Source organism: Sturnira hondurensis, unplaced genomic scaffold (assembly GCF_014824575.4).
Source record: "Sturnira hondurensis isolate 20B ecotype Veracruz unplaced genomic scaffold, ASM1482457v3 Scaffold0006505, whole genome shotgun sequence".
Taxonomy (NCBI): domain Eukaryota; kingdom Metazoa; phylum Chordata; class Mammalia; order Chiroptera; family Phyllostomidae; genus Sturnira; species Sturnira hondurensis.
The window spans coordinates 7230949-7243643 of NW_028079136.1; the positions used below are offsets into that span (position 1 = coordinate 7230949).

At 39.1% G+C, this 12695-nt stretch overlaps 1 protein-coding gene across 11 annotated transcripts in view; it reads right to left on the minus strand.

The window, feature by feature from the left end:
• ZNF143 (zinc finger protein 143) overlaps window positions 1-12695 on the minus strand; it is a 40365-nt gene that overhangs the window by 13358 nt on the left and 14312 nt on the right. For 10 of the 11 annotated variants that reach the window (XR_005067081.1, XM_037050101.1, XM_037050100.1 and 7 more), the window contains exons 8-11: window positions 6202-6321; window positions 4539-4614; window positions 3480-3605; window positions 2806-2985 (exon numbers count right to left, since the gene is read on the minus strand). Coding sequence is in view for 10 of the 11 variants with exons in the window: in XM_037050101.1 (XP_036905996.1) it covers window positions 2806-2985; window positions 3480-3605; window positions 4539-4614; window positions 6202-6321 (502 nt within the window). In the remaining variant the exon portion in view is untranslated. The remainder of the gene's footprint in view (window positions 1-2805; window positions 2986-3479; window positions 3606-4538; window positions 4615-6201; window positions 6322-12695) is intronic. The other variant, XM_037050102.1, reaches the window with a different exon arrangement.

The window sequence follows — 12695 nt, forward strand, 5'->3', positions numbered from 1 at the left end:
TTCAGGTTGTATATCTGAAAGACAGGACTTAAAAAAAAATAAAATTAACAATAATTACTTAGTATCATTACTTAGTATCATAAACTATCCAGACAGTATTAACATATGGTGGTAGACAATCTAAAACTGAACGCAAACTGAAACAAATTAACCTAATAGTGGTTTAAGTGAATACTTTAAACCACACTGAAGGGGTTGGGGTGAGGGAGAACGAATAAACTAGCTAAGGTAACTCATATACACAGTATTTGACTAACACACTCAGTACTGAACTACTGCTCATTCTTGCACTAGGTAACAAATCTTCAACTTTCTTTTAAAGATGATTCTGAAATTATTTGAAATATAATAAAAGATTGAGCAAATAGTACATGTGTCAATGTTGTTGGAAGCCAGAGTTCTTGCTGTGGAAGAAGGGACATACAAATAAGGAATGGGGGGAGAAAAAGAGAGCTGTCGGCCGAATTGTCTTGTAGGTATCAGTGTAAACTCATATAATTTCTAAAAAAGTGCGTGTGTGTGTGGATACACATGCATGTTCTACATTCTCTTTTTACACCTTCCCTAGGTAACTGCATCCTTTCCCATGGCTCTAAACAGTAAAACCACCCACACATAGTAAAAAATCTCATACTAATGTAATCTGTAATGAATCTTGGACATAAAGTAAGTGGAGATTGCCTCCTGTCCTCTGCCTAGTCCTATTCTCAAAGCAGGGCAGGTTTAATTTCTTATCTTGGCAAATGGCTATGAGGGAGATGTGGGAAAAGCAAAGCCAGGAAGGTAATTGGGCAATACCAACTCAGAAAATTGGCCCTATTTGTATTGAGGCTGGAGCATAAACTGCCACTAGGTGGCACCAAATCACATCAAGGGGTAAATGGCTTGGAGTTGGGCTTCTGTGCTTCCTACTGGCTAGCCACCTGCCTCAAGTGGGCCATCTCGTCAACCTTGCAAGAAGAGACTGCCACTAATCTTTACACTACACATACAGCATAATGTGGGTGTTTGCTGTTTCATATATTTGATGATCATTAGCCAATCCTTTCTTCCAGCCCCAGACTACCTCTTGGGTCAGACAAACATTTATCATTACCTACTGGATCTATTTCAATGATTCTCAACCATTTAAGCCGATAAAAGACATGGTGAGCTTTTAATATATACTGATACCTGGGCCCCATCCCAGTAAAATTATGTTAGGAACTCTGTACACATAATTTGGGAAATTAGTCTATTTTTAAAAGGTTAATTCAATGTGCAGCCACATTTGACAGCACTGCCCTATCTGCATATTCCAAAGATCAGTACAGCCAAACGTAATATAGGCTTTCCTCTTATCAAAATCTAACTTGTCTACAAAACATATTGACTGGCAAACATTCAGATAATGGGTCTATATTCTATCACTTCATTTCTTAAAAAAATTATTTATTTATTTACTTTTAGACAGAAGGGAAAGGAGGGAAATATAGAGGGAGAGAAGCATCAATGTGTGGTTGCCTCTCATGTGCCCCTTACTGGAGACCTGACCCTCAACCCAGGTATGTGCCCTGATTGGGAATTGAACTGGCGACCTTTTGGCTCCCAAGCAGGCTCTCAATTCACTGAGTCACACCAGGTAGGGCTCTATTACTTTAAGTAGGAAAAATGTTTTCCCAGCTCCTATAAAAATCCCAGCTAATTTTCCCAAATATCACAAAAAAGTTCCTAAGCACCTGTGTTAATAACTCACCAAGAATGTCTACATAACACGAAGCACTTGAAACACCAACTATCTTAATTATTCAGCATTCAATGAGCTCAGCAGGTATATGTCTGTATGTAATACACAATGATATGGTATAATATAGAATAGCAATTTTGTTTTCCTTCTACCTTGCAAACAAGTACAGTAAATAAAAAACTGAAGTATCTAAAAATATAAAAGAAATGCAAGTTATATTAACAAAATATACCTTTTCTTCTAACCTTTTCTATGCCTCTTAGGTATTTACAGGCTTTTCCACTTTCTTAGAAAAGAGATGAACTTAATCATACAGGGAAAATGACAGCAACAACACATAACACACAACGTAAGCATGATATGATTATATCTGAAATATGACTTCAGTGTATTGTGTGTGCTCTCATTTACAGTAATATGCAAAACAACCTGATAGTTTTTCCTTTCACAGAAAAAGCACTCACAAGTAGACTTACTATAGTGGTTTTCAATTTGGGTCAGGAATTTTGACTAAAAATTTTGCTCTATGCCTCCAATCACATGGAGCCACTCAATGTTCTCCAAGTAAGTTACGTTCTTTTTCATACCTTTGTGGCTTTACTCATGACATTTCCACTGCCAGGAATACTCTCCCTCTGCCTAGCAAACTGTAGGACTGAATCTGAAAGTCGAATTCCCCTTAAAGCCTTCCCCAAATGCTTTTCTCACAGAGATGGCCCTGCGCCTCTCTACACCCACGGCATCTTGTTCATGTAACTGGGAGACCCTGTACAGCAATTACACAGCTTTTCTCCTGTATGGGTTCTCATCTCTCCTCAGCTCAACTGCTCTGAACAATCTCTTATCTGTCTCTGTATGTCTGATGCCTAGCAGGGCATACACAGTGGGTACTTAGACACTGTTGAATAAATGAATGTATAAATGCTAAGGTGAAGGTTTTTTTAAAAAGTTGCTTAATCCTTGTCCACCATGCCAAGTGGTAGGAGAGAGGGAAGAGATTACTTGGCAATGGTTTACAGAAGAGGCAGGACTTAAAGTGAGCCTTGAAAGTTAAAGACCAAGAAATCAGAGACTCTTACCCGTGTGTATCCTCACATGGTTTTTGTAATTGGTGGCACTGGCAAATGCCCTTCCACAACCTGGTTCTGTACAGTAGTAGGGTCTTTCTCCTGTGTGTGTCCTAATATGCACTTTTCTGATATTTGATGTTGTAAAAGACCGACCGCAGCCTTCAAAGTGACATTTAAAAGGCCTTTCTCCTGAAAATGCAAAAGGGAATAAATTGAATGGTGCAAAAACACAGAGAACATGGAAATGTCTTATTTTTCCATTCTGCTTAGGGTCATGCTCAGGACACTAACCTTTTTGTATATGAGCTTCCTTTCCCATTCAGATTGTTCACAGCCCCTCCCCGCCCCATGAACAGCATCTTCTGCTCCAAACTTAAAGTTACCTAGATGTGTGATCCTAGGTAAATTAGCCTGTTACTTACATATTTAGACAATCCCTAAAAACTGAGAGCACTGATGGTCTAGGGCTAATCTTTTTGGGGACACAGATTGATTTAAGAATCTACAAAGTTATGGACCCTCATCCTGGAAAGAAGCATACATGCTCAAACGGCAAACTGCATGGAATTTCACTTCAAGAAAAACCCTTGGTGACGACCCCCTGAAACTCTTCCTGAGCCTCCTTCCCCATGTCCACTCCCTGCAGGTAGGAACTGCCTAGACGGATGTGTTCACACCAGTACCTGTATGAGTTCTGATATGTTTCTGTAGATCTCCTGAAGTTTTGAAGGACTTAGTACAATTATCTTCTGAACACCGATATGGCTTTTCTCCTGTATGGGTTCTGACATGACTTTTTAATCCATAACCTTTAAGAAAAATGTAAAAGAAACTTAATTACACAAGACCCATCTAACCATGACCATTGAGATTAAGCTTTTGAAAAATATAGTAAACACCAAGGATATAATACTAGGCAAGCACAACAAAGTAAGTATTAAAATGTATAAGAGTAAGCCCTAACTGGTGTGGCTCAGTGGGTTAGGCATTGTGCTGCAAACCGACAGGTCACTAGTTCAATTTCCTGTCAGGGCACATGCCTGGGTTGCAGGCCGGGTCCCTTGGTGAGGGGTGTACGAGAGGCAAATGAGTAATGTTTCTCTCACACATCATTGTTTCTCTCTCTTTCTCCCTCCCTTCCCCTCTCTCTAAAAATAAATTTAAAAAATACAAGAGTATGACAGCTCAGGACTGTCATACTAAAAATTAGACAGCTTCATCTCGGTCTAAAAGAGGTTGTGTGCCTTTTTTCCAAGTGCCCAACCTTATTAAATGTTCCTAACTCATAATCCAAAAGCCTGAAGTGGAACCAAGACATGGAATGAGGAACAGGACAGGGTGGAAGTCAAGAGGCCTGGTACTGTCGAGTCCTGGCCCTGCTCAACATGTCCCTGAGCAGGCCTGCCCCACTGCTAAGTGCGGTTCCCCATGGCGCCCCCTAAGGAGTGTCCTAATGTTAAATTCTGTATGAGCTTTTAATGCGAAGCTTTTCTTTTTCTTGCTGAAAGAAAGCAGGGTGTGGAGTGAAACACTGAATATAGTAGGCAGGAACAAAACAGGCCTGAGGAGAAAAATGGGAATGAGAGAGAAAGAAAGAGAATAGAGCAAGCAGGACAAGAGGTAGTTAATGAAGAGACTGAGAAACTGGTTACTGTGCCAAAGGCAAGGGGTCAGTTCCTGCCTCTGGCCTGTCTCTGCTTGACCTCAACTGAAACCAAGAAACAGAAAATGCATGTTTTTACCTGTTGCAAATGCTTTCCCACAGCCTGGATGCTCACACTGATAGGGCCGGTCTCCTGTGTGTGACCTCTCATGCACCTGTCATTAAACACAGGCATGATTCTATTTCCTTTAGGCATTCTTCAGGTAGGTCTCAACATAGACCTATTTTTTTCACCGTGGAATTATTTTCTTGTTTGTATGTTATTTTTAATAAAAAAGGTAACACTTCTTTTCTCAACAATTATAGTCCAATAAGTAGCATACACCAAATGTTTTATGTTAAGTACTCATTTTAAGTAAGAAATAGGAACAGTGGAGGTGTGCGTTTTCTAGGGTGGTCAAAGGTGCCTGCATGGAACACATACATGATGAAAACGGGGAGCAGAGTGTAGGGAGAGGCTACACGTGCACGGTTAAGGGTGGGGAGGCTGCTGCTGGAGGGCCCTCGGTCTCAGGCCAGGCTTCACCACTTAGTGGCCCTGACACCGACTTCTCTAAGCCTCCAACTCCTCTCTGTAAAGTGGGGACAAAACAGTATCTACCATTGAGTGCTGCTGGGACAAATGAATGATCATGACAATGGGCAACAACTGCGGAACTTCTACCACACGCCAAGCCATTCTTTTTGATGTTTACATGTACAGTTTTATTTAATTTTCACAACCAATCTAAGAGGGATATACTTTTTATCATCCAATTTTATAGATGAGGAAAATGAGGTACTAAGAGGTCAGATTATACACTGTGTCAGATTAACCAGTGTAAGGTTATACACTGGTAAGTAGTAGAGATGGGCTCTGAAGCTGCTACTCCAAATACGCAAACACACACACTTCCTGCCACTCTAAGTTATTCAGTAATTGCTATTATTTTTGAGTCATGGTATATTGTGTTTAGCTGCAATGAAAGTACTTGGCCTATATATTTGGAAGAAAAGACAAGTAACACCAACTTTTGCTAGATTTCACCAAATCACTGTTAACAGAGTGAATAAACACAGCTCATGTAATTATAAAAATTTCACATTTGATAAAAATGTATTCAAATATATAGAGTACCTACCATGTACCAGTAGGGAGACAGAGATAAAGTAAACATAGTCCAAGCCCTCAAAATGTTCACATTTTCTGAAATCTGTATAGGCTTTTGTGCACCTTTGTATGAGTGTGAGTGTACATAGTATATAGATATACTATACCTTGATAAGTGGGAGAAAACAATGGCATTTGAATGCTACAGTATCATGCTGACATTAAATGTCCTAGGTATTCTCATAACTAGATCAGCATTTCTTTACAGATACCTTAAGATGATGAGCTGTTGTATATAATTTTCCACATCCATCATATTCACATCGAAATGCCTTTTCTCCACTCTGTTGGGATTTAGCAGTTACTCTTGTTGCATGTCCTTGTAAGACAATCTATATTAAAAAAAAGTATGACTGAAATTATTTAGAGAGATAAAATAGATGAAGTTGCTATTTTCAGAATAAAAAAAGCTAAAACTATAATGTAGGTTCCCAGACTTAGGTCATCATTTTATGAAAACTCTATCATGCTCAACCAGTTAGGCTAATTCTGCCCCAGGGCTGCAGGCAGTGGCTATGGAAGAAGTCGCAAGGAGACCCACAGGGAGGTACAGCTAGAGCTCACAGAGGTACNAGCATTTCTTTACAGATACCTTAAGATGATGAGCTGTTGTATATAATTTTCCACATCCATCATATTCACATCGAAATGCCTTTTCTCCACTCTGTTGGGATTTAGCAGTTACTCTTGTTGCATGTCCTTGTAAGACAATCTATATTAAAAAAAAGTATGACTGAAATTATTTAGAGAGATAAAATAGATGAAGTTGCTATTTTCAGAATAAAAAAAGCTAAAACTATAATGTAGGTTCCCAGACTTAGGTCATCATTTTACGAAAACTCTATCATGCTCAGCCAGTTAGGCTAATTCTGCCCCAGGGCTGCAGGCAGTGGCTATGGAAGAAGTCGAAAGGAGACCCACAGGGAGGTACAGCTAGAGCTCACAGAGGTACAGGAGGCCCTCCTCACCCATGGGCATGCACTGCAAGGCCCGCAGTGGACACCTGAAACCAGATTGGACCGAACCCTATATATACCGTGTTTTCTTCTATATTATATACTTACGATAAAGTTTAATTTGTAAGTTAGGCACAGTAAGAGATGAACAACAATAACTAATACCAAAACAGTATGCATAACAATATATTCTAATAAAATTATGTGACTGTGGTCTAAGTATCTTATTGTACTGTAATCACCCTTCTGATGATGATGATAACGTGAGATGATACAAGTGCCTTCGTAAGTCAAGAATTTTTAACTTTTTCTTAAAGGCATCACTTTACGGCTTCTCTTTGGCATGTCTCAACTGTCAGCATCACTACTCCTGCACTTCGGGGCCATTATTAAGTAAAATATTATTAAGTGCTTGAACGTAAGTACTATCATTCAACAACAACTTATCTGACAACTGAGACAGCTACTAAGTGACTAACGGGCGTAGTGTGTACCACGTGGATATGCTGGACTAAGGAATGATTCACCTCCTAGGAAGAATGGAGCAGGACAGCTTGAGATGTCATCGTGCTACTTGGAATGGCACACAATGTAAAACTTATGAATCATTCATTCCTGAAATTTTCCATTTAATATTTTTGGACTGCAACTGACCCTGGGTAACTGAAATCACAGTTAAGGGGGGACTACTGTATTGCTGCTCTAGAAAAATCAACCCAAGTAACATCTCCATTGTATGTAAGTATTCCATTATATACTCAAGGGACACACACACACACACACACACTTTATTTATTTATTTATTTATTTATTTATTTATTTATTTATTGACATGTATGCTAAAAGCAATGTAAAAAGCATTTTCAACTTCAAATAATAAATTAGAAATGGTCCCTGCCTTAGCAGGACTGTCATTCTAGTTAGTAAAATTGTTCTATAAATAAGGGATTATGACAGAATATACCAACTGCTATCATAGCAGTCTGCAAAGTTCTATGAGGGACAAAATTGGAAAGTAGGTAGAGATTCAGGTTATGGTGAGCTGTTTAGAGGTAAAATCTGAAGGCTAAAGAACAGGGGTAGGGAGAGCAACCCATGCAGAAGGCTTACTATGACCAAAAGTATGAAAGTGCGTCAAAAAGAATGGAAACTTAAATACAGCACTATATCTCTATAATGCAATGAATAACTTGAAAAAGAAAGAAAAATTTAGTACCACATTTGGGAAGAGTTTTAGATGTTATTCTGAAGAGTAAGCCTAGATAATAAAAGCAAAAGGAAGCCATTAAAAATTTTAAAGTAATGGACTGACCAAGATTAGCTCTGTGTTTAGAGAGAGAACTCTGATAACAGTATGGAACGGAGTGAAAGACAAAAAAGGCAAGAAGACTAGAATAAATTTGGATAACCACAACTATAGAAGAAGTAATGAAAACCTGCCTAGGACAATGACTATGGAAGAGAAAGCAATAGATGATTCTGTAGACTTTTTAAAGGGTAGAAATAGGTAAAATCAAAAATTCTAAATTAATAAGCTAAAGCTAAAACAGGTATTTTAGGGTTACACAATATTGAATATATATAGTCTTTGTAAAAAGAAATATAACCTGGCCCTGGCTGGTGTAGCTCAGTGGATTGAGCACAGGCCTGTGAGGCAAAGGGTCGCTGGTTCGATTCCCAGTCAAGGCACATGCCTGGGTTGCAGGCCAGGTCCTCAGTAGCGGACACATATGAGGCAACCACACACTGATGTTTCTCTCCCATTCTCTATCTTTCCCTTCCCCTCTATCTAAAAATGAATAAATAAAATATTTAAAAAAAGAAATATAACCTAATATATTATATCACAAGGGAAATGTCTCAAGGTCAATTCAGAAGTTAATACGGCCCTGGCTGGTGTGGCTCAGTGGATTAAGCACCAGCCTGCAAACTGTGAGGTCGCTGGTTCAATCCCCAGTTGGGCCACATGCCTGAGTTGCAGTCCAGGTCCCCAGTTGGGGGCACGTGAGAGGCAACTGATCGATTTTTCTCTCATACATCAATGCTTCGCTCCCTCTTTTCCCCCTCCCTTCCCCACTCTCTAAAATATAAACAAAATCTTTTAAAAAATATGATGATTTCTGTCAATAAGTCTTTAAAAAAGAAGAAGCTAACAGCAGTGAAATGCTTTAACAGCTTCTAAAAACATCTCTAAAAATGACTTCACTATTTACGCTTAATATATGTTCTGAAAATTAAAAGATAACCTAAGCTCTGCAATATATTCATTGTGTTACCTTGTATAAGTCATGTAGGATCTGTTTGCCTGTCCGCATAAAGAACATCTTATACTAAATCAGTGATATTTTTTTTCTTTTAAGCTTTTTTTAAAGAAGTCAAAATCCTTTGCCAGACGAAATCTTAGACAGCGTTCTACCGTGTAAAACAGGGCCATTCCGGCTGCTATCCTACTACTGGTCCAGGCAGATGTGGGTGGCACAGAGGTCTGCTAGCCCCTGAGGGACCACAAAGAAACCCTAAGGCCTCCCAAAATTAGAGTTTAAAAACCACTGTGCAAGATAATTAATGCTAAGTCCCTTAAAGCTTTAACATTCTAGGATTCTGAGGAGGTGCAAACCACTGTGGTAAATAAGGGGCTGGATCTAAGACTGAATTCCAAAATGCCTTCAATAGTGGAGATTAACTACCATTAATTGAGGAGTTGCATTTACGTGATGTAACATGGTAGCTTTCCACATGCTGTCTTATTAGTCCTTCATGACTGTCCAATAAACTGACTTATTTACGATTTACAAATTAAAAACATGAGAAGCAGCGTGACTAACTAATGCGACCTGCCCTTGGGTTAGAAGATGAGAACCAGGCCTCAGGACGCTATAGCCCATTGATAACTGACTAGCAGAGCTTCTGTAGCAACAGCGAGGAACCTGGTAGGGCTGAGGGTAAATGGCACATTTTATCACCTGGTTCAGTACTTAAAATTCCACTTACCGTAAATGCCCTAATAAACATTTCAGACAAACTCTTGTCATTTGATGAGCTTAAACTTGTTTATTAGGATGTAAATAATTTATACTCTTGGGAGAGCATAAAATAAAAGCAACTCACCCCATTTTTAAAAGTATGTTCTCTTTCAAGAAAGGAATTAATCATTGAAGTGTGGCAATAGAAGGGTCTCTAAGGAACCATGGGGAGACATCAGCATTGCCAGAAAGACTTATGAACAAACAAATCCCACACATTTCTAATGATTACTATTGGGTAGTGGTACTCAACTTTCTAGTTTTACCTCTATACCATTTGGATTTTTGGAATATAAACATGATTACCTTTTTAAAGAAGAAGGTATCTATATAGTAAGGTAATTGGTCATTTTATTTTTTTACTTTGTACTTCTATTAAAAAAAAAAGCCCTGAGTGGTGTGGCTCAGTGGATTGAGTACCAGATGCAAACCAGGGGGTCACAGATTCGATTCCCAGTCTAGAGCACATGCCTGGGTTACAGGCTGGGTTCCCAGGGACAGGAACAGGGATGGGGGTGGGGGATGTGCATGGGGCGGGGGCACGGCGCACGTGAGAGGCAGCCACATGATGATGTTTTTCTCCCTCTCTAAAAACTAAAAAGTAAATTAATTAAATCAAAACATAAAATAAAAATTAAATTAAATTAAAAAAATTTAAAAAGCTATTGCCCTGACTGGTGTGGCTCAGTGGGTTGGGCATCATCCAGCAAACCGAAAGGTCGCTGGTTCGATTCCTGGTCAGGGCACATGCCTGGGCTGTGGGCAAGGTCCTTGGTTGGGGATGTGCAACAGGAAACTGACTGGTTTTTCTCACACATTGATGCTTCTCTTCCTTTCTTTCTCCCTCCCTTCTATTTGCTCTAAAAATAATAAAATCTTAAAAAATATTTTTAAAACTACTAAAAATATATATATTTTAAAAAATCCTGGGTCCCACTCCAGATCTACTTATTGAATCTCTGGAATTTGGTCTTAATCAAGGGTTATTTTTAAAAATAAGCCCTTATCTAATACCTTTCTTTTAGGGAAAAAAAAAAGGCTTAGAAAAGCAAGGCTCAAGATCACATAGCTAGATAAAAATACAGAAAATATACATGAAATATGATCCACATTAAAATTGCCTATACTAAACAGGTGTTGGGATAATCATCCAACCCACGTCTGGGAGAATCTGCTACCCCATCCATAGACTCTGATAACCAGAAAAGATGGTATATCTAAAGCTAACCAGTGATCTGTGCCTTACGTGGCCTGGCTTAAAAAGTCAAGCTGAACCCTGGCTAGTGTGGGTCAGTTGGTTGGAGAGTCATCCCATAAACCAAAGGTAGTGGGTTTGATTCCTGGTTGGGGTACATGGCTGGTTAGTAGCTTCAGTACCTGGCTGGGACATGTACAGAGGCAACCAATCAATGTTTCTCTCTCACATCTTTTCCTCTCTTTCTCCCTCCCTTCTTTATCTCTAAAATCAATAAACATGTAGTTGGGTGAGTATTAAAACAAAAACCAAAAAAATACGACAAACTGAGTCCTGAAATCTTGACCTAAGGAATCTTGAGCTGAACGTGGGTGGTAAGCCAGAGAGGGCATGGCTGTGATGAGCCATAGGTAATCTCAGTGACAATGCAAAGAAAGCCTGTGTGCAGAGAAAAGAAGGGCATGCGAGAGGGGAAGAGGATGAAAAAGGAAGAATGAAAATAGCCTCCAGTGATGCCTCCTTTGCAAGTCAGATGGCTCTGGTTCCTGTGAAATTCAACTGTTCAGCAGTTCCTATTTTGGGCTTCTTGTACAGTCATATAATGTATCTATTTATCTTGAGCTAGCCTGAGTACCTTTTTGTGTTACTAGAGCCGTGATTAAAACTGGCAAGCCAAAAACTCTGATCTCCATCCCATGTAAATAAAATTAGTTTTGAACACAGTCAAAACTAATGGAAACCATGAAAAAGGCCTGGTATTCTAACAGAACACATTAAGTGCCAATCATACTATATCATCCTTATACATTTACAAATTATGTTCTCATGTCTTAACTAAAATATTAATCAAATGAAGATCTCATCTGATTTTCATAATCCCATGAGATACGTAAGGCAGAGTATTATTATTCAAATTTAGCAGATAATAAACCTCAGATCCAGAGAAGTTAATTTGATCAGTCATATAGCTACTACATAGCAGAGTGGAAATTCAACTCGGATTTTTTTAAAATTATAAACTATGTGCTACTTTAACACTATGCTGTTCACCACTTCACTAAGGGTGGCGCACGCAACCTGCGGACAGGGACTGCAGCAGCAGTCTCCCCTCCCCACACACCCCATCATCTTTACAGTTCTTATAACTGAACACCTGGGAATTCTTTTTTTTTTTAATCCTCACCTATGGGTATTTTTAAAATTGATTTTAGAGAGAGAGGAAAGGAGAGAGCAAGAGAGAGAGAAACACTGATTGGTTGCCTCCCATATGCACCCCAACCTGGGATTACGCCCACAACTTCGGTATGTGCCCCGACCGGGAATCAAAACAGTAACATTTTGGTGTACAGGACAATGCTCCAACCAAGCCATCTGGCCAGGGCCTAGAGTTGCACCTTCTTAAGCAACTCTGGCAGAACTAGAAGGTGTACCAAGAGTCAAGCTGAGAATTTACAGGTGCTGCTTAATTGGAGTGGTTCTTTAAGGATATTTTGACTTTTTAATGCCATGTACTGGGCCCTCAACCTCAAATATGGTACTTGAGGTTGAGGTGTTTTAGAGGATGAAGGATTCATGAACTTCTGGTCCAGCATTAATGAAGAGAAATATAATGAGTCACGAATACAAGAAACATGCAATTAAAAATGTTCCAGTGTAGCCACATTTTACAAGTAAAAACAAACAAACAAACAAAAACAAAGGGTGAAATTAATTTCAGTAGTTATTTTAACTCAGCATGTTCAACTTATCATTTCAACATCTCATCTATACAAGATTTTATTAATGAGATATTTTACATTCTTTTTTCATAATAAACGTTCCAAATCCCGTAAGTAGTCTGCACTCACAGCACATCTGAATTCTGACTAGCCAGATTTCAAGTGCTCAGTAGGCACATGTGGCTACCATATTG